The sequence below is a fragment of the Aspergillus tubingensis genome (genome assembly GCF_013340325.1).
Source record: "Aspergillus tubingensis WU-2223L DNA, scaffold_8, whole genome shotgun sequence".
NCBI classification, from domain to species: domain Eukaryota; kingdom Fungi; phylum Ascomycota; class Eurotiomycetes; order Eurotiales; family Aspergillaceae; genus Aspergillus; species Aspergillus tubingensis.
Window position 1 is genome coordinate 3,848,324 of NW_023336282.1, and position 26,680 is coordinate 3,875,003.

General features: G+C 50.2%; 10 protein-coding genes and 1 non-coding gene across 11 annotated transcripts; 7 read left to right on the top strand and 4 right to left on the bottom strand.

Annotated features, from left to right (window-relative positions):
- Positions 1 to 161: 161 nt before the first annotated feature.
- Positions 162 to 1,423, top strand: AtWU_07559 (putative S-adenosylmethionine-dependent methyltransferase; the record flags this gene model as incomplete). The annotated part of the gene is made up of 2 exons (XM_035502668.1): positions 162 to 220; positions 406 to 1,423. 2 exons carry the CDS (start codon positions 162 to 164, stop codon positions 1,421 to 1,423), a joined length of 1,077 nt encoding a protein of 358 aa, XP_035358561.1.
- Positions 1,424 to 1,576: 153 nt separating this feature from the next.
- On the bottom strand, positions 1,577 to 2,693 carry AtWU_07560 (putative nicotinamide N-methyltransferase; the record flags this gene model as incomplete). Its single annotated transcript, XM_035502669.1, has 2 exons — positions 1,577 to 2,127; positions 2,201 to 2,693. 2 exons carry the CDS (start codon positions 2,691 to 2,693, stop codon positions 1,577 to 1,579), a joined length of 1,044 nt encoding a protein of 347 aa, XP_035358562.1.
- Positions 2,694 to 6,600: 3,907 nt separating this feature from the next.
- On the top strand, positions 6,601 to 8,289 carry AtWU_07561 (putative C2H2 finger domain protein; the record flags this gene model as incomplete). The annotated part of the gene is made up of 3 exons (XM_035502670.1): positions 6,601 to 6,615; positions 6,732 to 7,273; positions 7,452 to 8,289. The coding sequence occupies 3 exons, from the start codon at positions 6,601 to 6,603 to the stop codon at positions 8,287 to 8,289; spliced, it is 1,395 nt and encodes a 464-aa protein (XP_035358563.1).
- Positions 8,290 to 9,602: 1,313 nt separating this feature from the next.
- On the bottom strand, positions 9,603 to 12,635 carry atrR (transcription factor atrR; the record flags this gene model as incomplete). Its single annotated transcript, XM_035502671.1, has 7 exons — positions 9,603 to 10,353; positions 10,404 to 10,964; positions 11,015 to 11,190; positions 11,249 to 11,745; positions 11,796 to 12,175; positions 12,240 to 12,367; positions 12,435 to 12,635. 7 exons carry the CDS (start codon positions 12,633 to 12,635, stop codon positions 9,603 to 9,605), a joined length of 2,694 nt encoding a protein of 897 aa, XP_035358564.1.
- Positions 12,636 to 14,682: 2,047 nt separating this feature from the next.
- pam18 (putative mitochondrial DnaJ chaperone (Tim14)) lies at positions 14,683 to 15,186 on the bottom strand (the record flags this gene model as incomplete). The annotated part of the gene is made up of 4 exons (XM_035502672.1): positions 14,683 to 14,821; positions 14,878 to 14,931; positions 14,990 to 15,063; positions 15,139 to 15,186. 4 exons carry the CDS (start codon positions 15,184 to 15,186, stop codon positions 14,683 to 14,685), a joined length of 315 nt encoding a protein of 104 aa, XP_035358565.1.
- A 329-nt stretch (positions 15,187 to 15,515) lies between these two features.
- On the top strand, positions 15,516 to 16,221 carry AtWU_07564 (ribosomal eL24 family protein; the record flags this gene model as incomplete). Its single annotated transcript, XM_035502673.1, has 3 exons — positions 15,516 to 15,520; positions 15,604 to 15,661; positions 15,766 to 16,221. 3 exons carry the CDS (start codon positions 15,516 to 15,518, stop codon positions 16,219 to 16,221), a joined length of 519 nt encoding a protein of 172 aa, XP_035358566.1.
- An 829-nt stretch (positions 16,222 to 17,050) lies between these two features.
- AtWU_07565 (mitochondrial inner membrane AAA protease Yta12) lies at positions 17,051 to 19,800 on the top strand (the record flags this gene model as incomplete). Its single annotated transcript, XM_035502674.1, has 2 exons — positions 17,051 to 18,950; positions 19,019 to 19,800. 2 exons carry the CDS (start codon positions 17,051 to 17,053, stop codon positions 19,798 to 19,800), a joined length of 2,682 nt encoding a protein of 893 aa, XP_035358567.1.
- A 954-nt stretch (positions 19,801 to 20,754) lies between these two features.
- AtWU_07566 (DUF1295 domain protein) lies at positions 20,755 to 21,923 on the bottom strand (the record flags this gene model as incomplete). Its single annotated transcript, XM_035502675.1, has 2 exons — positions 20,755 to 21,498; positions 21,552 to 21,923. 2 exons carry the CDS (start codon positions 21,921 to 21,923, stop codon positions 20,755 to 20,757), a joined length of 1,116 nt encoding a protein of 371 aa, XP_035358568.1.
- Positions 21,924 to 22,372: 449 nt separating this feature from the next.
- On the top strand, positions 22,373 to 24,593 carry AtWU_07567 (DNA topoisomerase 3; the record flags this gene model as incomplete). Its single annotated transcript, XM_035502676.1, has 7 exons — positions 22,373 to 22,462; positions 22,534 to 22,734; positions 22,799 to 22,977; positions 23,031 to 23,200; positions 23,248 to 23,570; positions 23,621 to 23,757; positions 23,804 to 24,593. The coding sequence occupies 7 exons, from the start codon at positions 22,373 to 22,375 to the stop codon at positions 24,591 to 24,593; spliced, it is 1,890 nt and encodes a 629-aa protein (XP_035358569.1).
- A 478-nt stretch (positions 24,594 to 25,071) lies between these two features.
- AtWU_07568 (DNA topoisomerase III) lies at positions 25,072 to 25,518 on the top strand (the record flags this gene model as incomplete). The annotated part of the gene is made up of 1 exon (XM_035502677.1): positions 25,072 to 25,518. The coding sequence occupies one exon, from the start codon at positions 25,072 to 25,074 to the stop codon at positions 25,516 to 25,518; it is 447 nt and encodes a 148-aa protein (XP_035358570.1).
- An 865-nt stretch (positions 25,519 to 26,383) lies between these two features.
- On the top strand, positions 26,384 to 26,470 carry AtWU_t192. Its single transcript is given in 2 exon segments — positions 26,384 to 26,419; positions 26,435 to 26,470. It is a non-coding gene; the product is annotated as a tRNA-Ala (tRNA).
- The last annotated feature ends 210 nt before the right edge of the window (positions 26,471 to 26,680 follow it).

Genomic DNA, 26,680 nt, shown 5'->3' on the forward strand with positions numbered 1-26,680 from the left:
TTTGTAGTTCGTATGGAGTTTACTTTGTAGTAGCGGGTTTAAAGCGGGCCGAGTGCCGAGCGGCTGGCATTGAACCTACTGAAACGTCATGCAGGTTAGACTTGTGAATTTTCGACACAGCCAATCTGCCTCTGATCAGAACACAAGGACAGTCTGACAATATGGCCGACGACAGCCATCCGGCGCATCTCTCGCCTAGCGAACTAGGCACAAAAGACTAGTAAGTAGTAGCAGCCAACATCAGCATACATCCGGAGTTCATATGAAAACCAACGAAGTTTTCATCCACTCTACCCCGCTACCCCTCATACACCATACCCAAATTACCTATTTCGACCAACATACCCCCAAACCAACACATAACCCCCATAGTACTAACATAATGATCTAATTGAAATTATATAGCTGGGAAACCTTCTACGCCCGCACCCTCTCCCACCTCTCCACAAAACACACCACCACCAATACCACCACCACAAAACCCAACCCCAACCCCAACGCAGAATCCTCCTCCGAAGAATCCGAAGAAGATGATATAGACGACGACTCCGACCCGGGCACATCCTGGTTCTCGGAACACAATGCCCCCGATAAAGTCCTGCAGTTTCTGACGGATGAGGAGTTTCCGCTTGCGCCGGTGAACACTAACACCAACAATAGTAAAGATGGTGATGAGCAGCAAGCTCCATCTATCCTCGACCTCGGCACCGGCAACGGGAGCATGCTCGCCCTACTGAGAAAGCGAGGCGGGTATAAGGGTGTTATGGTGGGCATTGATTACTCCATTAGGAGTGTGCAGTTGGCGAGGGAGTTGCAGAGGTTGAGGATTCATTCGGCTTATTTGTCTGATTCGGATGAAGAATCTGATTCGGATGAGGGGGATGAGGGGGTAAAAGAGGGGAATGGGGAAGGAGGTGATACGAATATTCGGTTCGAGGAGTGGGATATTTTGCATGGGGATGTGTATCAGACTAGTACTACTACTTCTGAAGAAGAAGGGAGTGATGGGAAGGGAGGGAAGAAAGGGAAGGTGGATTGGTTCCCGTATGATAAGGGCGGGTTTGATATCGTGCTTGATAAGGGGACGTTTGATGCTGTTTCGTTGTCGGATGAGGTTATTCCTGCTTCTGATGGTGCTGCTGAAGGGCATGCGTCGGGAAAGACGGTTCAGAGGAGGGTTTGTGAGAGATATCCCGGGATTGTGAGGGGGTTGGTGAGGAAGGGTGGGTTTGTGGTTGTTACGAGTTGTAATTGGACTGAGGAGGAGTTGGTTGCTTGGTTTACTAGGGCTGATAGTACTTCTTCTGGTGGTGATGGGGAGGAGGATAAGTTTGTGGTTTGGGGACGGGTTGAGTATCCGAGGTTTAGGTTTGGGGGGAGGGAAGGACAGGGTGTTTGCACGGTGTGTTTTCAGAGGGTATGATTCTAGTACTTAGTATAGATTTGGTATAGAGTTATATAAGTAAGTTTAGAAGGCATATGTGAATGTCTATGTCTTGGCTCTCGCTGTTGTATCTATGCTTATGCTGTGTCATTGTCGTTATTCATGGCGCATCCATCCCATCCATCCACCCTCTTAGTTATCGTCTTTCTTCTTCAAAAGCGCAACCACACACCACCGTCTCCTGTTCTCCGGTCCTTCTCCCTCCCTCTGCGCCACCCACTCGCGACGCACCTCGCGTCCATCTTCCTGGCCCGCAATCAAATCCCGCTCGTAGATCCGCTCAATCTCCAATCCCGCCTGCACTGCCGTCTCGAAAAAGCCTGCGACAATCGCCCGTCCAGTATGAAATCCAGCCACGACCCAGACGCGCCCGCCAGGGGCAAGGAACCAGCACATTGTGCGCGCGAGGTTCTCGTGCTGCGAGCGCATCCAGTAGCAGTCTGCTGCGACGATGCGGTTGAAGCTGGCCTTGTTCTGCACGGCCCAGGGATCGGTCTCTAGGGTACCCCATTCGTGGGGTTGGATTGTCACGGTCGTCGAGGTTGATGAGACCTTGGGGGAGCGTAGGTTGTGGTCCAGGTTGAATTTGATGGCGCCTGATAAGGCGGGGGAGGAGGGGTGGTCGGTTGCTGTTACGGTGGAGGCTTGGGCGAGGGCGCAGACGACGGATGGTAGTGCGGCGCCTGGAGACATGTTAGCATTTGTGTTTGGTAATAATCTACGAGCATTAGTGGATAGGATAAGAGGAGTACTGACCAGCGCCTAATTCCAACACCCTCTCCCCCCTCACCCTCCACATGGCAAGCTCATCCGTACTCTTCAATTGCCCACTAGCTTCCAGCTCATCTGCCTTCTCTACCGCCTCGGCAACAACCATGGCCGCGCTCCAGAGGAAATGTGCAAACAGCTTCCGGCCCTCTTCGATATGGTTGACCTGGCCGTCGGGGCGGGGTAGCCCCTCCGCTACCTCCTGGGAGCGCTTGCCGGTCTGGGTTGGGTACGAGGGCACCATGATTTCGAGATCGCCATAGCGGGGAGACGAGTAGAGGAGATGCTGGCCTGGATCGCCGTGAAAAGAGGGTGCATCATCTGGGAATAGGTGTGGGAGAAATGCGGCGAAAAGGTCTTCGGAAGATTCCTCCGGGTCGGCCTCAGTATCGGGGTCGTCAAACTCGGGACGAGGGGCAGAGTCCTCGGAGTTGGGGAGGGGATGTCGACGAGGAAGAGGACGAAGGCGCGAGTGAAGCATTTCTGCCTGGGTCTTATTATAGAGACTTCTCTCAATAGTTTTCTCGGAGGGGCGCGTGAGGGGGAAAAGAGGAGTTTGAAGTGGTTCTACTATAGACACACGGTGGGAAATTGATTGGTGTACCCACTGCCGCTGCGGCCAATCGGAGACAACAGTGCCTGAAGTATAGGGCCGTCCCTTTTTTGGGGCGTGAAAGAACGTTGACTATCCATGGTTATTTGGGGATGATGTGCAAGGTGGAGTGCTACGATGCGGGTTTCTGAATATTCTAGAGGCGCAATGAAGATTAGCTTCTCGCTGTCCGGAGAATTACTGAGCCTTATTCTTCTAGTTCAGTTCAGCAGATCGAGATGGTAGAGGTTGGTCAGCTAAGTAGTACTTTGTAGCGACAATAGTTAGCGATGCATTGCTGAATACCAACGAGAGGGGCTGCACTATGTGCCTAACTATAAGACATTCCATTACCATTTCCTATTATCAGTGAGGGTGGAAGGCATCTGATGCATTGCAGCAACGGTCGCATCTCACCCACTGCACTCTGAGCAAGTGACTCTCCTCCGTTGGATCGAATCACCGGAAATCCTCAGGCCCGATCGACAAGCCGATCCTGACTTGATGCTTACCTTACTTTACTAGTCGTTCTCTTTTCATGTACCTGACCAACGCTCGTGGTAACTTTGCTGCAGAAAGTATCGCGTATCACAGGTCAATGGATCGGTCGGATGCTACTCCGGACTACAGCTGATGCTCCGAGCGAGTCAACCCACGTTCGGTTAAAACTCCTCATACCACCTGCGAAGTTAGTACGAGTATCATACCATACCTTTTGTCATGCTTCTATAAGACCTCTCGTTAACGTGGTTGTCTGCTATAAAGATACCCGATTGTGTCCAGGTTCCCCGCTCGGTTGAGGGCCAACGGTGATGAAACAGCTTCCAAATCCTTCTCCAATTACTCCTCCATCTGTAATTGAAGATGATCTTTGGTTGTTGACCTGTCGACGCGACGTGTTTGTTCATGGCCACATTGTCAACAACGAGGCACAAATCACCCTACATTGGTGGCATTGTCCCCATCCGAAACGCTGGCAATCCGTGTCGGCCTTCCATGTCGGCAATACACTTTGAGGATAAAGTTAATGCGAAATCGGAGCTGTTCGTTGGGTATATGCTGTGGAAGAGCCAAGTCAGCACCGATTGATCAGCTCATGCATCATCTATTGACATGGCCCGTCTGATAGAGCAATAACACAGAGGTTGACGCGTTGTTAGTGACCAGAGGCACCTCAAAAATGTTGCGATGGAAGGATAAAGGCCCTTTTCATTGCCTGAGATCATCTAGAGCTGTGTTTGTCGAACAGAAGGCGGCCAATCGTACTGCAACGGACAAAGGCGTAAGTTATTCTCAAAGGCATCACGGTAGTTTTAGAGAGTTGCTTTGTAAGTGCAGCGCACCACATCCCGATCGCTAGTCAGACAGTTAGTCGTTAACTAACTAGTTGAATATTGACTAGATAGTTGTCCTCTGATAACCCCCCTCGACGCGCCAGGCACATTCCTATTTGTAACAATGGGCGGCAATCGCTATCAACTGATTTGGGCCTCCTGGCGGCGCTAGACCCGAGCAGGCAACTTGGCTGGGCTGCCATGGAGGGGGTCTCGAGATAAGGCCGTGACCCCGTCATATTACATTACCGGTACTCCAAACCGGGTGGCAGTTCCCCGGCCCCTCTGTCAATCACCCGTATGGTATCGTCATCCACGATGATGTCATCTCCCCACCTGCAGGCCCTAGACCGGTCCATCGCAGCGTAATAAATTACCGTATGGTCATGGCCACGGGGCGGGCACCCCCGATCAGCAAAGTGAGTGAGTGATTTTTGGTGGGAAAGTCAGTCACTTAAAGTCAGTCATCCATTCATTGTACCACAATGGATCGATTACTGGCATTAGTTCGTTTCCTCTGATTCTTTGGGAGGGAGTGAAAATCATAATTGTCACCTGTTGGATTTCTTTTCCTGTTCTTTCTCTTTTCGGAGATCATTGTACCTGGCGACATATTATTATTTTTTTTTTCTTACGAGACTTTTTTATTTTCATTCTAGACCGTCTCAACTATTTCTTAAAAGACAACAAGGCAGAAAAAGAAACAAAAAAGAAGAAGCAAGAAAAAAGTTTGGGAGAAAAAGAAAAATGTCTGGGGTGTCACCATCCATACCAGAGCTGGTGGGCTGCTGCTGAACGGATGATCAGTCCAACAGGTGACGACGGACTGGGAACTACACTTGTCCTTTTGCGACAGATTTCCCAGAAATAGTAGACAGCCAAAAAAGCAAGACAGACAAGCAGAAACATTCCATGAAAGCTCTCCGCGGATTATTCACCTTCTGGACCATTCTTGTTTTTCTATTTTCCTTCCTTTTTCTCCTTTGTAATAATTGTGTGTTATTATGACCTGAATATTTTTTATTTTTTTTTTATTTTTTGACAAGATGTTTTTTCTTCTCAATGGAACCCTCCAAGGCACTGGTTGATATCATCCATCCATCCAGACCTGGGTCTCCCGTTCCCTTCCAGTCCACTTCTCTCGGAACCCCGATGCGAGTGGAGCAAATCACATCACTTGCCTGGTTGTTCTTGTTCTTGCTGGCCGCCGGTTAGTCAGGAACCAGGGCAAACCCTGACCAGGATGGTGAGAAAGAAAAGTAATAATAATAGTAGTAATAATCAGCAGAAGATCCTGAAGGAATTCCAATCCTTCTATTGAATCAATCAACTGTTTCAAAGTAAGATAATCGTCAGGTTGACTGCAAACCAGCGGCAATTTTTTTTTTTTTTTTTAGTGATTTTGCCCGAAGCTGACGGATAAGCTGAATGGCGAAATTAAATGGAGCACTTTTAGCAACTTTTCCCAGTGTCTGATCGCCCGAACCCCCGCATTGCTCAAGGCCAACTCCTGGACTTGGACTAGCGAACCCAAAAAGGGCCAAATTGGAAAAATGGCGACACCCCCCGCAAAATAAAAGTAATGAAATTAAAACAAAAAGAGGAAGGAAGGGAGTAAAAATTACCTTAAAATATTTAGATCAATACGGGAGCATATCGTCATTCATCATTAAATTTAGTAGATTTCCGGTAATTCTGTAAAGTCGCAGTAATCGTACAATGGCCTCATCCAATCAAGGGCTGTAACCCGTCCCAGCCAGACGGCCTCGTGCTGCCATCCAATCCGTCCATCTTTGCATCGCCCTGCAGCTTTTTTTGTTAACCACTCACTAGTAACAGTAGCTGTTTAGTCGTGACTGTCTCTGGTTCTGTGTCTGTGTCTTGTCTGTCTGTCTGTCTTGTCTGGTCTTGTCTCCTCTTTCTCCTCTTTTTGTCTCTTACTCTCTCTCTCTCTCTTCTCCTCTAAACTTTCCCTCCCTCTTGTACTTCTTCCTCCTCCCCTTCCATCTTCCACTTCTACCTCTACTTTACTCTTCCACTATTTCCTTCTCCCCTTTCTTTCATTGATCCACCCATCTTTCTCTCCCTTTATCTACTAAATCTATCTCGCCCGCCCATTGACTCAACCCCCCTCCCCCCAATTGCCCCCGTGATTGACTGCTTTGCTTGTGCTTGGGTCCTGAACCTTTTTACCCTTAGCCTCGCAGGTACCTGGTCGCCCGCTCGTATCCCTGGGATTCGCCTACCAGTTAAACTAGCTTTCCAACCGTCTCTCACTTTCTCCTCTTTCCTTTCTTTCGCCTCTCTCTTCTTTTTTTTTTATTCTTCCTCTTCAGCTTCAACCTCACCACCACTTGCTGCTTATCAGCAACCAGCACTCCGCATCGATTACTCATTCTCCATCGCTCGCCACAATAAGGGCATTCATCGAATTGTAGGCCTGAGAGTCCACGTACTCAAAGATGGCCTCGTTCAAGGTAACTAACTCTCCAGCCTCCCTTTCATGGCCACTCCGGCTATAGTCATGTGTGGATGCAATCACCACCACCCTTTCCCAGTGGGTCAGGCTAACACAGTCATACTTATCTCTTAGGAATTGTCCCTTTCCCGTCCGCTCCCCCAACATAACTCCCGCCACCATTCTCACTCCATCTCCCTGGGTGCCGTCAACTCCAATTTCCGGGTGACTCGCCGCAAGAGCGTTACTACCGCTGCCGCCGCAAATGCTGCCGCCGCCGCGGTCGCGGCGTCTATGAAGGAGGCTCCTGGCGATGGGTCGGGGCTTACGATGCCCTCTCATCGGCGCGGGAGCCGGAAGGGCCTAGAGTCCAGCTCGGTCGGAGCCCCCTCCGGTTTCGGCTCTTATCTTTCACGAAGCATGAACAGTCCCAGCCAAGAACCGCCGGTCGCTCGCAAGACGTCACCCAACCAGGCCAACGATGGATCGTCGACGGGTCTGACAAATGCAGATGCCAATAACCCGAACCCCAAGCCGGTCAGCACTAAGAACCGAAACAGACGGGCCAGCGAAGGATCGCACCTGGTCAAAGGCGAAGGGAAGCGTGCCATGGCAGACCTTCGCTGCGATCGCTGCGGGAAAGGGTATAAGCATGGCAGCTGCTTGTCCAAGCATATGTGTGTATCCTCCCCCCATGCCATCCTGCCGTCTGGCTCGGTCCGGAGCAATGCGCCATGTCGGCTCTGTGCAAGGTCGCCCTCGTGGTCATCCAGCTCCCCTGATCTCACTTCTCCTCTCCTCTACCTCTCTCATGCCGTGCTGGGACGCAGTGGGTTGACGTTTTATGGAACTTAGGTGGGAACACGACCCTGCATGGGCAATTACCTCGAAGCTTTTGATCTCCAAACATCAGCAGGTCCAGTTGCTGGAGGCTGCCTCCGTTCTGGTCACCATGACTCAGGATGGTCCGGAAGAGAACGGAGAGGCCGAGTCGGATCTTTCTTCCGCGTCACCAGATGCGTCGTCGGAGCTTCGGGACGGCCTCAGCTCAGCTGAGACAACCCCGCCTCCGATGGACGAAGATGATGACGATGACGACGAAGACATGTCTATGGAGCCGGCAACGATGGACAAGCGGTACAGCGCTGGCAACCTGTCAGCCCACTTCTCCCATTCCTACCAGTCCGGTCCCTCGAGCTCCTTCACCAGCAGTGCCCCATGGGCGTCACCGGCGTTTTCGCATTTCCGCCATTCCAGTATCGACACCCGACCTTCCACCGCCGAAGCCAAGCTGCACGAAGACGATGAGGCTGACTTGGCTGCTGCCATCGGACTTTGCAACTTTGGAACCCCGCGCATGGGGCCACAGCAAATGTCTCCGAGCGTGCCACCGGTGCCTCCACTCCCTACCCGCTACTTGGATCAAGCCAGCTCCGTCGATAACCAGGGCCGTAGCCTGGATCAATCGAGAACAGATGCTACCGATGCGGCTTTCTCCAGCACCACCCCGAACTTCCTCTCGCTGTCATTCAACCCCTCCTTGTCATACAAGGTGTCCGATGAGCGAGAAGTGAGAACGGGCAATGCTGACCGTGCCAAGCGGCAGCACCGCAACGCGGACGTCGACTTCGGAAGCCGGCCTACACAGGCAGACGATGATGACGACGGCGTCTTCGGCCGAATGGAAGAGTAGAACGACGACTCATGTCCGTCTAGACTCCCTTCTTCCCACCCTCCGGATCTTCATATTCATTCTGGTTCAGCCTTGGACCGCTGGCCAGACCGCTGTATCGCAGCCATCACTTGATGACATGTACGAGCTTTGCGCGACTTCTGTAAATGCCGGTTATTCTTTTTTGACTAGTTGCGTTGAAACTGGAGTTGGAACACCCCCTTTTGCATGTATGCCAGTTTTACCCCAGGATTTGTATACCTCGGCCAGGTTTACCGAACAAGGTCCGCCGACCCACCACCACCACCACCCACACTCACAATGTCCGTTTATACCAATTTCCTTTGTCCTTTGGAATTTTTTGTACCTATTAAGTCGCTGCATCCTCGTACCAGCCGTCAAGGTGTTTTTGCGTATTATTTCTTGGTCTCCATTTCCCTTTGCTTCACTTTTTTCCTTACACTCTATACTATATCTCGGTCATTGTAACCGAACGTCATGATCTTGCATTATCCCCTATTTTTATGATCCGGCTGAGGGTGCCGTGAAGGAGGGAAGTTCATCTTCTACATTCGATTAACGAATCAATCGATCAATCAATACATTATACGAATAAATCACTACGTTTTACGTCCTGCGTGGGTCTAGATGCATGCCATCCTTTGTTTTTCTGTATTTTATGTCCCGAAAGATGTCTTTTGAAAGATGAAACATTGTATGTTCATAATCTAGTGTATGGTGCAGTAACTTTGATCCTTCTTTCATCACTCGTTGTTCCTAATTTGGAAACCACGTGTCTCGGAGCACCTGTCCTACCATGACCTTTCATTTGTAGCGATGTGCAATGGATGGTTAGTAGTAAAATAATCGGAAAGAGAAACAACTTATAGGGTAACTGTAACTTGATAGTAAATCACTACCTATCACGTATGTATGATAATATTACACCTTCAAACCCGATGTATATTTCGCCGACCGACGCCAAACATGTAAACACAGAAAAGTATCAAGAGCAGTCTTTCCCTTGAGAAAGCTTTCCCCCAAAAAGAACATATTTAGAGAAGACCGAAGAAAAGTAGATGAGGAGGGAGGAGAAAATAGTGACAGTAAGAAAGAAGAAGAAGAATCAATCATAGTGGAGTGGCGTGATAGATGTGCGCGTGCGTCCTAGACTTTTTTAAAACGCCGGAAGCTCAGACGAGTTATAATATAGTCAGAGAAGAGGAAGGAAGTGACAGATTGTCTGTATGTACGTGCTGAAGACCCCAGGTGTCTGCTGGAACTGGTAAGGATATGGATTTGAAAAATGGGAGGGTTCCTCGTGTCGTCATATATTATGGTCCGTTCGGTGGGCCGTTGTTGGTATCGCCGAAGACGGGGAAGTTATTCGACATATCTGCCCAGTCCCATTCGATTGTCATTGGCATTTGCCAGAGGTCTTGTGGGACGAAGGGTTGTTGGAAGGGTGCTAGAGGGGTATCGGGACTGGCTGTGAAGGGCGCTTGGTCGCCGAAGTTCACGCCTTCCAGGTTACCTGGACTGAGCATTTCAAAGTCTCCACCAAGGCCTGATAGACCGTGCATGCTGTCCTGGAGATTTGTGGTGAACCCGTTCGCACCAGAGAGCGGCTGGCCTGGGGTGAAATTTCGTGGCTCATTAGGGATGTTGGCTGCGGGCTGAGTTGGATTATTAGAGAACGAGGGAGATGAGAAGGGAACGGTCGTGGGAGGTTGCGGCGGTGCTGAATCTGTTGGCTTCGCGGCTGGTGTAGCGGGCTGGCGATTCCCATCTGCTGTGTGCCCTGGCGCATGCCGCGGTTCGTCGGGAGCAGATTTGCGTTTCTTCTTCGAGTGGCTGTCTCTTTCGGCTTTGTCGAGAACTACCTGGGCGATGCGTTCAAATTCACCGCAAAGAGCAAGCATACGCTTGACACTTCCGTTCGACTCGTCGGAGACGAGAGTAGACAGGAAGTTGACGACCACGTTCATCAACTTGACGTCGGAGCGAGCCCGCGCATCATTAGGATTTTGCAGAATATTAGCAAATAGGGTGACCAGAGAGGAAACCGGATAATAAAGTATCAACCTTTTCCCTGTCAGTTTCGGGCCGGCAGTCTATTCAGGCGCAGTACTCACCAGACACAGGCGAAATCTCCTTGGGGTATGTATTTGATCAGATTAATAGAAGCTCTCGCAGCCGTTACACAGAGAACTGCCGACAAGAATACTCTGGGATTCAACGGTCTCGCGTTCAGACCTTGAATCGCATAATTGGATAACCGGCTCGTCCAGTAGCCATGATGTACGGACATGCGGTGGATAGTAGTCAAGCAGTTGTAGTACGCAAAATGAAGCACAACAACGTGCAGGATAAGGGGCGTGTGGGTGGTCTTGATTTCGTTTTCTGGTCGGAGTTCAACAGGAATGCTATCCTTCCATTCTTCGAGCTCTTTATCAAGATCTCCAATAGTGTTCAACAACTCGCCGTCAGACTGCTTCGATGCTTTGGCGGAATAAAGTCGCTTGTACACTCGGCTTTCAATGATGGCAAAGCGGCACATGGATCTGAACAGGTTGAATTTGGTACCGTCCGATAACGGGACGTTGCCGATGTTGTCCGGGGGGTCATCACTCGGTAACTCGACGTTCATGTCATCATCATCTTGAACAGGCGGGCGACCGGACCGAAGACAGATACTGTTTGAACGTTAAACGGGAGTTGGTCAGGTACATGGAATCTGACTCACTCTTTGTCCAGAAGGTAAGCAATCCAAAACACTCGCTTTCGCTGTTCCACCTCCACTGGATTCAAGCCAAATCCAGAACCCCGCTTGTGCAGACCAATACTGTGAGAAAGTCGGATGGCAGCTGCAACGAGAAAAAAGGACGGCTGGGGGTTTGGTGTCCCCTGCAAGAAAAGCGACTACGGATCGATGAGCACTAAGACTATATCAAAAGTACTTCTGAAGTGGATCACTTACCATGCCGAGTAGGGCCTGAACGCTTAGTAAATCCGTGTTTCGCATAGTAAGCTCGGTCAAAACAGCCATAGCGTTCTTCAGGTATAGCCAAGCCTTCTTGTCTTCTTCCTGCGGCACTAGATTGCTCATAACTCGAAGTCGGTGCGAGATCGCCAGGACCACGTTGATACTAGCCCACCAGCCAGAACCTTCGTACGGATCCCGAGAATACTGGCGTTCCACCAAGTGCATGAATGTCGGCTCGTGGAAGAGCGGGAACATACAGTTAAAGTTGGAAAAGAAGTCTCGAAAGAGAGACATAGCCTCTTCCTTGGGCGGCAATGGCTTGAACACGCGACGGGCAAAGATGTCGCTGAATATCTCGGGCTTCCAATACATCCACTTGTTGTCGTCGATATAGGCGGAAGATATCATGTCTTGGAAGGAAGTGTCGCCGGTCTTCTCGTTGACCCACTGGATACCCTTGGGAGAGAAAATGGAGAACCCCGAAGAGGACCCTGTCATTTATTAATGCCAGCCCATGCTGGGATCATCCAAAAGCACTCACCAATATAGCGCGTTTCTCCGCAATTGTTCGTCACTAACGAGCACATCATATCCGACAAGCCCTCAACCTCGGTTTCTGATTCCTTCTGTGATTCCGGCGACGTAGCAGCTGTGCGCGGGCTAGACTGAGACTCAACACGGGGGGTGGAATGATGCGAAGAAGTAGTCGGTTGCGATTGAGCGTTGGATTGAGGAGCAGTGAATTTGTTCGGACTTTTAGGGCGGCTTATGCCACCGTTTGCCAGCGATCGATCGGCCAGGCGTTTCTCCAGCGTTCCCAAATCAGTCTTTCCACCATCGTCTTCGGACAGTAATCCGGAAAGTCGGAGCAGCGACTCCATCCTTCCCAGCCGGTTTTCCAATCCTTCAATATATTTGGCGCTATACAAGAGCAAACCCGTCAGCGAGATAGAACACAGGGACCGGTAGCAGACGGAGTACATACCCCTTTGGCGGATTCCGTTTCTTCTCGACTTGTGTGAACACACAATCTGTCTTGTAATTGATGCAGTGCGAGCACTTGGGCATTTTCCCATCACACTTGATTTTCTTCTTCCGGCACATGTCGCATGCCTATGCGGCGAACAATCAGCGCCCTGAACTCCCCGAAAACACTTCATGCGCATCACTAGCGACTCACCCTTGCAATTCTTCGCCTCTTCGCATCATTGGTATCTTCTCCGGCGCCCATTGACTGTTCATCCTGGTAAGACATATTCTGGTGAGCGGACGCCATCGGCGAACCATCCGGTCCATAGGCGCCGTAGAATTGCTGCTGTTGGTTCATGAGCATTGGCATGTCGAAGCCCATGCCATCGGGCGCTTCCCCGATGCCGTCCATGGTGACGGGGGGGCGAGGATCCAGCGAGGTGCAGAATATAGGAGCCTGCCTATGTGAGGGAGTGGAGTCCCAGTGCAAGCGGGTATGCTTCGAGCGTCTTGGGCGATGCGGGGTTCGTCCCCGACGACGTCAACGGGCAGATGGAAGGGAGCGGCCGTTAGGGCGGGAAGGTGTCGCGAAAATCCAGATGCCGATAAGGAACGACTAGGGTGAGCTGGGGTTAGAGCCTGTAGTCGGTGGGGAAAAATTATGATTGAAAAGTAGTCGAAGGCAAAGGGGGGAGGAGGAATTAGACCGTAAGGCAATGAATGAATGATGGAATGGCTGAGAGAAGAAGTGTGGCTTACTCAATCAATCCAATCTTTCCCCGATACAGGCACGTGGCGAGAGTCTAGCACGATAAGGCGAAAAATGTACTTTGAAAAATTGGGGTAAGAAAAGAAATGTAACGGAGATGATGTCAAAGCTTCACAAGAGGGGAAAATGAGGGACTGAAGGGAATTTGATCTGATCTGTCAGACAGACTTAACGAGTATCCATCAGAAAAGAATGGGGGCATGCCACAAGAAAGGAAAAAAGAAAAGATGAACACGATCGTCAGTCACAGCTCCTGGATGAAAGTTGGAGGAGTCATCGAGCTAACGAAGGTTCAAGGTTCAACTGGTCACGTAACAGCTTTGCTGCCTTTCTGGCTTTGTCTGCCCTAAAAGAGTAAGAAAGGGTAAAAGGATGAAAAAACGAGTAGGTAAGCAAAGCTTCGATACTGTTCCAGTCAATACTCTTTGTTTGTCCCTGAAACGGAGGTAAGTAGCGCTACGGACGGACTTAAGGGATCATCTACAAAGATCGGCTGAGAGTGTGTTGGAGTCGCTTGAGGTTTTTAATTAATGCTGTTAACTACTACTGATCAGGGACAGTTATCACTGCGGCTTCGTATTCACGTATTCTGATAAGTGAAAATCTCTCCTTGGAATGATCTACTCAGTATGAGCCATGTTGTAGTCTCCAGTACAGCTAGCTTACCGTGACGACTCGCATGGTTCCCCAGTCCTAGTCTAGTCTTACCCAGTACTGACAGAGTACTAGGATTCTATTCAAGACCCAGAGTTGACTAGTCCAGCAGCACGGAATCTGATCCAACCGGGCTCCGTTTCTGGACGAATGAAAATGGGCAGGTGACGGATGGCTTTTTCTCCGAACAGTCCGTCCCGGCCGGTCTCGGCTTGGCAGTCTGGCTCTTTTCCTGAATTTCCTGGCGCCCATCGGTCTTTCGGACTTTGCCCTGTCCGGCGGCAGTTTAAACCCCCCTGCTCCATGTTTCTTTCTCTATCGGTGGGGTTCTATCTATTGCCGTCCATCTGGCTCAAATCTTCCCGCTTCAGATCGGGGGCGTTTTAGGCTGCCAACTTGAGTGACGTGTGTCTAACTAGCTATTTCAGGGGTGAATCTTGGACCCATAAGCAGTAGTGCTTTGTAGGAGCCTGATGAAACGTAGATACTATCTGGCTATCTATCTGGTTGTCTAGCGCATAGGCATGTGAGTGCTTGGACTGTCAATCCCTGCCGGCATTCATTCACCTGATAGAGTCAAGACCTGTGATGGTTCTACACATCAAGTGCCATACAATTCTGAGCAAGTGACGAAGGACTGACGCGAGATCAATGATCATGTCGCCGTTATTTCCAGAATAATGGCATACTTCAGACTTACCCAACAGACCAATCAGTAAGTCCTTCAAAGAAGAACAAGCAGAAGGTATAATGAAAGAAAGACGTAATACCAAACAGACAGTTATATATTCAGGAGTGGCGATCTCATCAGGATATAGTAGACAATAGTACAAAGCCCCACGCAAGGAGCACACAAAGACATATCTTTCGTCTTCGAAAAAAGAAATCCCACCAACGCCTCGCTATGCTCACCCTAAGAAGAATCTCTCTTGTACAATAGAAGATACCTAAAGCATCCCTAGCATGTTCGTGTTTCCTCTCCCAATCCAACAACGCCCCGAACAGTCGTCAGTGGAGGATCCGCGTTGGAAGAGCCTTAAGTGTGTTTGTCGAGGAACTCCTTGGCCTCGTTGATCTTGGTCGCCAAGTAGGGGCTGCCGCCACGATCGGGGTGGTTGAGAAGCATGAGCTGGCGGTGCTTCTTGCGGACCTTGTCCTTGTTAAGGGTACGCTCCCTATATATTTGGTTAGAAGTCGAATAATATAACGCGTCTGAAGGGTTGAAACGTACGGAAGCTCGAGAATCAAGGCAGCTTCACGGCGGTTCATGCGCGGCTCGAAACCTCTGTATACTAGTTAGTGATCGATGCCGGTAAATCATAACACAACAGTGTGTGGCTTACCCCTTGTAGAAGGCCTTGCCCATGGCATTCACACCTCCCTTGGAGCGACGGTAGGCAAGAAGACCGGCGCGACCCTAGCAGATGAGAGTATGTATTAGCCTCCTGTCATCCCTCATGCAGATACAGTCCAGTTCCCAAGTCGGACTTACCAGGAAGGCCGCAGTAGCGACACCGAGACCGATAGCAATGGTAGACATCTTGAAACAGTCGAGTGACTAATTCAGAAGTAGACGGAGTGAGGGTCGTAGGACACAGCAGGAGGGATATCCAAGGAGTGACGTTGGGGGAGAGGCGGAAGTCCAGATAAAAAATCGGAGCGGCGCCGCATTACCCGTTGTGGTTTAGCGCCGGTTGCTCCACGCTTCAATTTTTGATGCGGTTCCTGTCCTGAACATCGGAGATCTTCTTTACACGACGGTGGGATCGAGGAGTTGTTTGCGGCTTCTTACCTCATTTTTCGGAGTTTTCCTTTTACTTCATCTAGTCGCCGCTTTCGGGCTCACATACTCAGAACAACTAGCCCAACATGAGGTGCGTGCCCCGGCATTTTGCCTCTGCTCATCCCGGGAGAAATTTGACCAGCGGTAAGAACTTGCGGCTGACCTACCTGACAGAGTTGAAACGTGCCACTTTTGCTCTAGGCCTGTCTACCCTAGCAAGGGTATTCAGTTTGTTAGAAATGACGCCAAGGCCTTCCGGTTTTGCAGAAGCAAATGATAAGTCCCCCAGCCCCGCCCAGTCTTATCAGGTTTAAGCTAACTTTTACCACCCATCAGAACTTCAAGGCTAAGCGGCAACCGAGACGTGTGAAGTGGACCAAGGCCGGTCGCGCTGCCAAGGGCAAGGAGATGATTGTCGACTCGTCGCTGGTGCTGTCCCAGTTCGCCAAGAAGAGAAACGTCCCCGTCAAGTACGACAGAAACCTGGTTGCGGCGACTATCAAGGCGATGGAGAGAGTGGAGGAGATCCGGCAGCGCAGGGAGCGTGTGTTCACGAAGCGTCGTTTGGCAGGCAAGCTTGCGCGGGACCGCAAGCGCGAGGCGGATCGCAAGGTGGTCATGGAGGGCGAGCACCTCATTCGCAAGGAGCTCCGCGAGCGGGAAGAGGGACAGCCCTTGGTGGCCGAGACTGCCAAGGCAAGCAGACTGCACGGAGAGGAGCGTCTCAGACAGAAGAAGAAGACCAGAATGTTGGTGGATGGAACTACTCAGGAGGAGATGGATGTCGACTAAAGGGCTATGCGTTTCTTACGTTTCTTTCTCCCCGGCTATGTAGTCGGGTTCGATACCTTGAGGTTATGATGGAGTTGGGTTTGTTCTGTTGTTTCAAGCTTTTCCTATCCAAAAGTATCCAGTGGTCTCTGGGATGAACTTTCATGTCCAAATTATTGCTTTCTTTGCAGGTATATTGACTTAATCATACAAAGACGTGCTCTATAGAATTACTCGTTGTGTAGTGCTAGTGGATTGGAGGACAGTGCTCATAGGTCTTCTGGGACCAAATGATCATTATCAAGTGCTTTACTCCTATACAATCCTAGCAAGAGCACTCGAATTGTAAAGAGTAACTTGCATTAGGACCCTCCTATGGCATCACTACTTTAGTAGGCTATCTAGTGCGTAATCTCAGCATTCCCCACCAGGTGCTGCTACCGTCATCACCACCACCCGCTTCCAGCATCTACCCTTTCCATGCCCTAAACCACAGACAGATAGATGAAGAGTGACATCAGCATAAGTTCTCGACCTAATTGTGCACTCTTCCAAGCACAACCAGGATTACTGATGGGTTTGAGGTCCACCGACTTCCTTTGGGTTCTGGCCGGCGGCGGCGGTGGGCAGATGAGTCAGCCGGCGAACGGAAGGACGAAAAACGCAAGAAGGCGGGAAAGCGCGTGAGCGAACTTCACAGGCGACCTCAGCTCCCCCAAGAGCTTTCCACCTTCCCCGCCACCTCCGTTTCAAGAAGAGCCTCTATGGCCGCATCAGCCTCGAGGTGCCATTGAATTTTCAGAACTCCGCCGCGCCTTTACCTTAGCCTCCGGGCTCATCATCCTCGACCATGGCCTCTCTGCTCCGGCGGCCTGGCAACCTTGCTCGATATTCGAGGAGAGCCGCAGACTGCCTTTACCGCACAAGGCCGCTCTCTGCACACGCTCCGCAGTCAAGACTGTCAGCCCTGATCATCGCACACCGAGCCAGGACCTTCGCTACCCAGCCCTCCGGTGGACCGAACCCCCCGAACGACAATGGCAACAACAAGAACACGGGCTCATCAACCGGGCCCGGGAATAACGGCGGAGACCCGAAGAAGCCGGAAGAGACGAATGTGCTCACCAAGGAACAACAGAAGCATTTAGACGAATTCATCGCACATTTGAAAGAACGGTCACCACGGAGTCAACATGAGATGCTCGACGACGTGAAACTGCACGTTGAGAGGAACGGATTACCTCCGCCGGTGAAGGAATTCATCGATAACCATATCGCCACCGGGCGTCCTGCCTCCCTCATGACATATATGCGTTTGATGCGCGACCTGGCATCTTACCTCGATGAGATCGCTCGTGGCGTAGCGCGGATCGAAAGCGAGCGAATGATGAAGGAAATCGAGGAACTGGAGAAGAAACATGCAGAGGAAGGAAAGCAACCAGGGAAAGAGGGAGAAAAGGATCGGGAAGGGAAGAAGGACCAAGGACAAGACAAGAAGCAGAAGGACCAGAACCCATTTGGCAAGAATCCGCCGGACCCTAAAGACATGGTTGTTTTCAAGCTCGACAACATATATTTCTGGGCGGGCTTGATTGTCAGTTACTATATCTACCGCAGTTTCTACCCGAGCGAGAACAGCAGCGATATCACATGGCAGGAGTTCAGGGCAAACTTCCTTGACAGGGGCTTGGTTGAGAGGCTGACCGTCATCAACAACACCCGGGTTCGGGTCGAACTTCACCGTGATGCGGTGGCTCAAGTCTACCCCGATTCGCCTGCTGCTCACCCTGGATTTTACTACTACTTCACCATTGGATCCGTCGATGGCTTTGAGCGGAAATTGGAGGAGGCCCAGCAGGAACTTGGTGTCCCTAGTGCTGAACGCATTCCTGTCAACTACCAGGGTGAAGTCCCTTGGGCTGCGACACTCATAAGCTTCGGTCCCACGGTTCTTCTCTTGGCGGGTGTGTATTTCCTGTCGAGGCGTGCAGGTAGCGGAGGTGGTCAAGGTGGCATCTTTGGCATTGGTAAGAGCCGTGCCAAACGTTTCAACCAAGAGACCGACATTAAGATCAAGTTCTCCGACGTGGCCGGTATGGACGAAGCCAAGGTGGAAATCATGGAATTCGTCAGCTTCCTGAAGAACCCAGAACGCTTCCAGAAGCTTGGTGCTAAGATTCCCCGTGGTGCGATCCTCTCGGGTCCTCCGGGTACCGGTAAGACGTTACTTGCCAAGGCCACGGCTGGTGAATCCGGCGTGCCCTTCTTCAGTGTCAGTGGTTCAGAGTTTGTCGAGATGTTCGTCGGTGTCGGTCCTTCCCGAGTTCGTGATCTATTTGCCAACGCGCGGAAGTCGACGCCCTGCATTATCTTCATCGATGAAATTGATGCTATTGGTAAATCAAGAGCGAAGTCGAACTACGGCGGTGGCAACGATGAGCGTGAGAGTACCCTCAACCAGATCCTGACCGAAATGGACGGTTTCAACACTTCCGAGCAAGTGGTGGTGTTGGCTGGTACGAACAGGCCCGACGTTCTCGATCAGGCTCTGATGCGTCCTGGACGATTTGATCGGCACATCTCTATCGACCGGCCTACCATGGATGGTCGTAAGCAGATCTTTGGCGTTCACCTGAAGAAGATCGTGACGAAGGAGGACATGGAATACCTGCAAGGAAGACTTTCTGCTTTGACTCCCGGTTTTGCTGGTGCTGATATTGCAAACTGCGTCAACGAAGCCGCTTTGGTTGGTAAGTACACAATTTCCTGAAATAACTTCCCAATTCCATCAGTTCTATACTAACCAGCTTCTGTACAGCGGCCCGTGAAAACGCCGATCATGTCACCATGAAGCACTTCGAGCAGGCCATTGAACGTGTCATCGGTGGCTTGGAGAAGAAGTCTCTTGTTCTTTCTCCCGAGGAAAAGCGCGTTGTGGCCTACCACGAGGCCGGACATGCCATTTGTGGATGGTACTTCCGCTGGGCTGATCCTCTTCTCAAGGTTTCCATCATTCCCCGTGGCCAAGGCGCTCTGGGTTATGCCCAATATCTGCCTGCCAACGGCGACACCTACCTGATGAACGGAAACCAGCTCATGGACCGTATGGCCATGACTCTGGGAGGACGTGTCAGCGAGGAACTGCACTTCGACACAGTGACTAGCGGAGCCAGCGACGACTTCAACAAGGTCACCCAGATGGCCACCGCCATGGTGACGAAGTTCGGTATGTCATCAAAGCTACGCTACATCTACTACGAGGAGGACCCGAAGAGCCAGATGCACAAGCCTTTCTCCGAGGAAACAGCCCGGGATATCGACGCTGAAGTCCGCCGCATCATCGATCAAGCCCACGAGCAGTGCCGCGACCTCCTGACCAAGAAGAAGAAGGAAGTCGGCATCGTGGCCGAGGAACTCCTCTCCAAGGAAGTCCTCAGCCGCGATGACATGATCCGTCTTCTGGGCCCTAGAGAGTGGCCTGAATCCAACGAGTTCGCCAAGTACTTCGACGGCCGCGGCGGCGCCACCATCGCTCCCCCTGAGCCCACGGAACCCACTGAAGGCAAGGACGGCCGCGACTCCACCCCTATTCCCCCATAGATGATGCAAATCCTCATTGGAAATCCTCGAATACTATTCTTCTCTCCCAAGAACATCATCACTCACGGCTGACGAAAGGTGCGGCGAGGCGGAGGTTTTTGCATGCTTGTCTTCTTCATATCATATATCGTTGTCCTTTCTTACTTCCTCGTTTCCTCGCTTGGGTTTTGTACTTATTTATTTTTCGTGTGTGCGTGTCAACTCGGAGCATCTCCTTTCTAACAATTTCCCTCTGTTTTCGCATCCCATCCGTCTGCTGTTTGTTACCTTCCAAGTTGTCGCCATAAATACTAGGACTATGACCCTTTTTCTGTGTTTCCTGCGTGCTTGGTACCTTGCTCCGGAGTTACCTCCCCCACTTCTCTACTCCTTTCCCTATCCCTCTTGGACATCTATCCCAGCGGTCAACCATCCGTCACTTGATATCTCTATCATCACCGCCTGGCTTCTCCCTTTCTTTTTCCTCGTTCGCTTTCTTGAAGAAAGTGTTCGGTGTACTGTATTGTACTGTATAGTAGGTAGTTATTTCATATTGGTTTTCAAATATAGATGGTAGGCGAGTTCAAATTATATTTTACTATGACTCAAGTGATATCGTAGGACGTCGTAAGGTGTGGAGTTATTATACTAATAGATAGGACTGATTTGAGCTTGCAATTTAGACACTAGAAGGCGTACTGTCAGTCAAGCACAAGGGGCCAGCCCAATCGCCGCGTGCTTCTTCAGTGATGGAACTTTTCATAAATTCGACAAGGATATCAAAAGCGAACATGACAAAATATATATGCAAACAGCAGGATAATATATGTTTTCCAGAAGATCCAACACCAATAATTATGTACTCCAAAATAACTCGAAAATATCAAATGAAACCGCGACCAGTGAAGATAAAAAACACCCAGAACCGAAATAAAGGCAGATCAATGTGAGCGGCACATCAAGTATCTCCCAAACTCACTGGCTCTTCTTGTCCGCCTCGTGAGTCTGCTCGCTCTCGGGCTGCTCAGTGACAGCCTTGCGAGCCTTCTTCTTGCTGCTCTTGTACTTGGGCTTGACCGAGAAACGGGGAATGAAGCGTCCCACGCGAGCCTGGTATTCCTTGTACTCAGGGTACTTGCCGGCGCTGATCGATTCGGTGAGACGAACGCTACCCTGGAAGATGAGCAGAAGGCCCAAGACACCAATGCCGGTCCACTGGACGTAGGATTCAGTGCGGTAGCAGTTCCAGAGGTACAGAGTGAGCCAGATGGCCTGCTCACAGAGGAAATTCGGGTGACGAGACAGGGACCAGAGACCACTGACGACGAACCCGCGCTCCAGATCCTCGGGCTCATACCGGCCCTTGTACTGGTCAGGGATGCGAGCAGTCTGCTGGTAGTTGTGCTTGGCAGACTGGAAGTTCCATTGCTGCTGATCGGCGAAGTACTCGATGATAATGAAGAAGAAGGCCACCCGGGAGAAGACAAGGTCCGGAACCTCGAAGGACTTGTGGTCCGACAGACGGGAGAGAAGGAGGAAGTTGTAGGTCGGGGCGGTGATCAAAAGCAGGAGCAAGGACTGCGTCAGGCTGATGAAGACGATGTTGAAAATGAAGAAGACAAAGCGGTTGTTGACCTTGGAGCGTACGATCTGCCAACGGTAGTCTTCCGAGCCGATTGAGTAGCCACCACGGCGCCAGTAGTTGAACGTCAAGCGGGCCTGGGCAGGTTAGCAGGGGCGGATATAATGTACAGACAATCATGGTAACTCACGCTCCAAATCAAGGTGATAGCCGCGATAGTATCCAAGCTCTGAGTCTGGAGGCCCGACAAGCGGGCCCAAAGAGCGAAGTGCACATTGTAGATGGACGGCAGGATACTCCAGAGCCGATCAACTTGGGAGTAGTTCCTGTTGATCTCCGAAGCGATGACAAACAGAACTGATAGAGCTAGACTCAAGAAGAGGGCCGAGATGAAGGGATTCGTGGAGAGGTAAATGTCCTTCAGGATGTTCACATCCTTGGCTGCGGCTGCAAGCTGCAGTCGCTCGGGAAGCGCCGTGATTTGCGACAAGAAGGGTAGGACAGTGTGGCTGAAGGAAGCACAGTCCACGACAGACTTGACGTCAGGGAGGGGTAGCGCCATCTTGGTCAGATGCACTGAAGGAAAGGATTTTAGTTAGCTGGTTGCTGCTGGGGTGACAGGGAAGCTTCTCGCATGTGAGTGGAAGCAAGACAAGTCCGGGTTGTGGATGGAGTCAAAACAATTACCACAACAAGCTGCCCGGGAAGCGTGACCGAGCAACCGCCCGCGGATGCCTGATTCAGGCCTGAAACTTGTCCCAATCCGGCCGTGATGGGGAGCTCGGGCCACTATTTAAGCCTCAGGCAGTAAGCAGATTTTCAGGCATAAAGGCACCCTATCATACCCGTGACTCGCGTCTTTTTCGCGTCTACAGCGACAAAGTAGATGATTAGTATGTGAGTTTGTCCACTTCGCCATAAAGATCAACACTCTTTGTTTCGGTTGCGCTCTGAAAAGGAGCATCGGTCATGGGCACACCTTAGCCTTCCTGATCAACTCAGGCAATTGCCATGACAACGCAAAGGGTGCTATGCGTGGCAGAAAAGCCGGCCATTGCTAAAGCCGTGGCCCAGCATTTGTCCGGCGGCTCCTTTCAAACAGTAAGTGGCTCGGTGCCGGGACTTGCCAATACCTCCTGAGGGTTACGGTTGCTGAAGTAGCTGTACTGTAGATAGCCATCCGAGGGAACCAATATGTGAAAAACTATGTATTCGATTTCAATTTTGGTGGCCCATGGGGCACTTGCTCTGTGACCATGACCAGCGTCATTGGACACTTGACTGGTCTAGATTTTGAACGCCAATATAGAACTTGGCTGTCATGTCCCCCATCAGCCCTCTTCGAAGCTCCAGTACACGAGTCTGTGGCTGACGTATGTATTTCTGCGCACCACCACGAAGGTCTGGTATGAACCCCGTGCTAATACCTGGCGGCAGGATAAAGTAGCCATTGCGAAAAACATCCAGGAACAAGCCCGGAGATGCAAGGCTCTCTTTATCTGGACAGACTGTGATCGAGAAGGTGAGCATATAGGAACGGAAATCCGCAAGCAAGCAAAGGAAGGAAACGCTCGCATTGTCATCAAACGGGCAAGGTTCAGCAATACAGAAAAGGCGTGAGAATCACCACCCTTTCAAATGAAATACAATGCTGATCTCTGGGTAACAGCCATGTGCTGCATGCTGCTCGGTCACTGATCGAACTCGATGACCTCCAAGCAAACGCTGTCGCGGCCAGAATCGAACTGGATCTCCGGATCGGTGCGGCGTTCACTCGTCTGCAAACGCTTCAGTTGAAACCTCTTTCTGCAGCGCTTCAAGATACTATTATAAGCTATGGTATGGTTCTATCCTTCCCTGTACGAGCACTACTAATAACCGACCAGGATCCTGTCAATTCCCGACACTCGGATTTGTAGTTGATCGTTATCTCCGCGTCAAGAACTTCAAACCTGAGACCTTTTGGGGAATCAAAGTTATGCATACCCGGGACGACATCAAGGTCAATTTCCTCTGGAAACGTGTTCATCTTTTTGACAGAGCTGCGGTGACGGTGATGCTCGAGCGGTGTCTCATGGCAAAGAAAGCCAAAGTCACCAAGGTCACCCAAAAGCCCACCAGCAAATGGAGACCTCTACCTTTGACAACAGTGGACCTTCAGATGATGGGAAGTAGATATCTTCGCATGGACAGTCAGACAATCATGAAGGTAAGCCGTGTCGTATGTCATATGTTCGAGCAATGGCTCACACAGTGTAGGTCGCGGAAGCCCTATACACGAAGGGTTTCATCAGTTACCCACGTACCGAAACAGACCAGTTTGATAAGGGCATTGACTTGAAAAAGCTCGTTGAGAAGCAGCTACCGGACGGAAACTGGGGTCAATATGCTCGACAGTAAGCATCCTTCAGACATGCCTTTCTGCACTGCTAACATCTGAAGTCTGCTGGACGGCGCATTCAAAACTCCACGATCAGGTCGACACAACGATCAAGCTCACCCACCTATACATCCCGTTTGTTGGGTCGCACCCACGGCTCTTACGGCTGACGAGAAGAAAGTCTACGAGTTCGTCGTCCGTCGCTTCCTTGCCTGCTGCTCCGAGGATGCCAAGGGTCAGTCGACGGAAGTCGAGATCCAATACGGCGACGAGTTCTTCCACGCCAAGGGTCTCTTAGTTCTCGAACGGAATTATCTAGATGTCTACGTCTACGACAAGTGGGAGAGTAGTCAGCAACTGCCAAACTTCCAGATGGGTGAAATGTTTGAACCCACTGAAGCCAAGATTTTCGACGGCAAAACCACACCTCCGAACTACCTCACCGAACCGGAACTTATTGGCCTGATGGACGCCAATGGAATCGGTACGGATGCTACCATGGCGGAGCATATTGCAAAAATTAAGGAACGACAATACGTTGCCGTCCATTCGCGTGGGAGCGGTCGAAACGCAGTTAAAGAACTGATCCCCACCCGGTTGGGCATTGCTCTGGTAGAAGGATATGATAATGTCTTCGCCGGTATACCGGATAGCCCTTCCCTGAGCAAACCATTCCTTCGGAAGGAGATGGAGCTGCGCATGCGGGAAATTTGCGCCGGCAGGCGGACACGACAGCAGGTTGTGCAGGAGAGTCTTGACATGTATCGGGAGGTGTTTGTGCACACGCAGCGGCGGATCAATAGGCTGAAGGATGCCTGTCGAAAGTACCTGAATGAACAGGAAACTTCCTAAATTTGCTGAACCAAAGTATGGTCTCAAGCAGCTGATTATGATACCCTTGGCTGGTGAAGTTTAATAAACTGTATATTCCCGTCTGGCGTTGGAAAGTTCTATTTCATCCTTATAATCCAGGTCCCTGTGCAAATGTCTCCGGTGTGTTGGATCTTTGCAGCAGCAACTCACATGCAAGGTTATGTTTTGTACAATATACCGAAAGCAACAAAATCCACATATCTGCACTCTGTATACATCGAATTTGGCATTGCCGAGAATACTACGGTACATGCCGCCTTCAAAGCCCATCCAGAAAACAGACACATCGACTCCGCTTCTGAGAAGGGTTAGTAGAATACAACTTAACAAGTCAAGGACAACTATAAAGATACCTCTACCTTTCAACTCAGACGTTTCACGTCCTTCATCCTCATTCTCCCATCCATTCACCTACCCACCTCTCTTCCTCTACCACATCTACCACAACTTATCAACAATGTTGGTCTCAAAGCTCATCCCATCCACCACCATGGATTTCCGCAACCTATCATTCACTCTCCTCCTGCTATTCACTACAGTCATGTTATATTTCAGGACTCTAGTAGCGCATCCCATCTACATGATTAGCACCCCTGCATCAGTGCAGACTCCAGACTCAGCGCCAACCGACGCCCTCGCCTTCCTCGACGAGCCCGTCTTCAGACCACTCGCATCTCACATAGCCGACAACCCATATCCGTGGCGTGATAAACGTCCATTCCAGGAGACCAACTATGCGTTGCTCATGGGTGCAGTTCAATTTCTTCTTGAGGCTGAGGTTGACGAGGGAGAGGGTGGTGTGAGTTTGAATGAGAGCTATGGGCAACAGGATGGCATTGAGAGTAACTCGTCCGAGACATATTTTCTCTGGGCTGGGGAAGATGAGAAGTGGTCTTGCGCTTAGCAAAAGCGCTCAGAGGAGTTGAGAAAGTGAAGATGGTCCTTCGAGATCTGGGATTGTGAGAAGTTCAGTTTTGGAAAGTGGGTTTAGAATCCACTGTGACGGGATGTTCCTATGAGTATTGTCAAAGCGATTTTGGATTATGTGTTCAGTCATATTAATATTTTAATGAAGCTTTGGTTATGAGAGTAGTTCTTTTCACATACGTGCCTGTTATCGTAGAGTCCCGGTCAAGGGTTATCAGCAGCCAATTTGATAAGCTGGTGATAATGCTTTATAGCGGGAAGTGCCTTCAGCTGCTCAACTAAAAACAAGGGATAACCCCTCATATATAGACTAAACCTATAGTAGTTTTCCGTATTTTGGACTTTGGATAAAATATTAGACAGGTAGAACACGTGCATTGCGAGGGATGATGCTAAGCTAGAAGGGGACATTGGTCATACCGGGGGTAAGCAGTAGCTAAATATTACTGCGCTCAGACAATTCAACCGGAAATAGCCACTAAAGTTATATTAAATTTCTCTGAATAAGGTTCAGGAACAAGAACGCTATCCTACAATTATGTGGCAGAAAAGGGAACTTGTACGTATCAAATCGGGCTTACACAAGATATGTCTGCGTGATATACTGCTTACTTAGTTGATCGCTTCATGACTTACTGTATAGCTAGAGAAACCTGGTTGGTCTCTATTTAAGCTACACATATATATAGCAAAGTAGACTATATAACTTACAATAAAAGCTTGTCACTACATTTTTGAATGACTAGGCGATTATAGGTAGTTCAACCTGATATAGAAACTTTCTTCTTGCATGAAACATGGTGGTATATTTGACATTATGTAATCAAAAATATCAGCGAACTGGGGTTATAGCTCAGTGGTAGAGCGCTCGCTTTGCATACCTATAGCGAAACTGCGAGAGGTCAAGGGTTCGATCCCCTTTGACTCCATCTTTTTTTCCACCACCTCCTTCGCTTCAGAAGATTGGGACTTCCATATTCTCTAATTATTGCTTGTTTTTCTTCTTCTTTGAAGGAAGCTGAATTTTTTTTATCTATGGCCATCTGCAATTAATTACAGAATAGGTCTGTGGCTGAACTGTTCTGAGTTTAACATTAAGTTATTGATAACAGACACTGCATTGATGGAGCGCTGTCTAT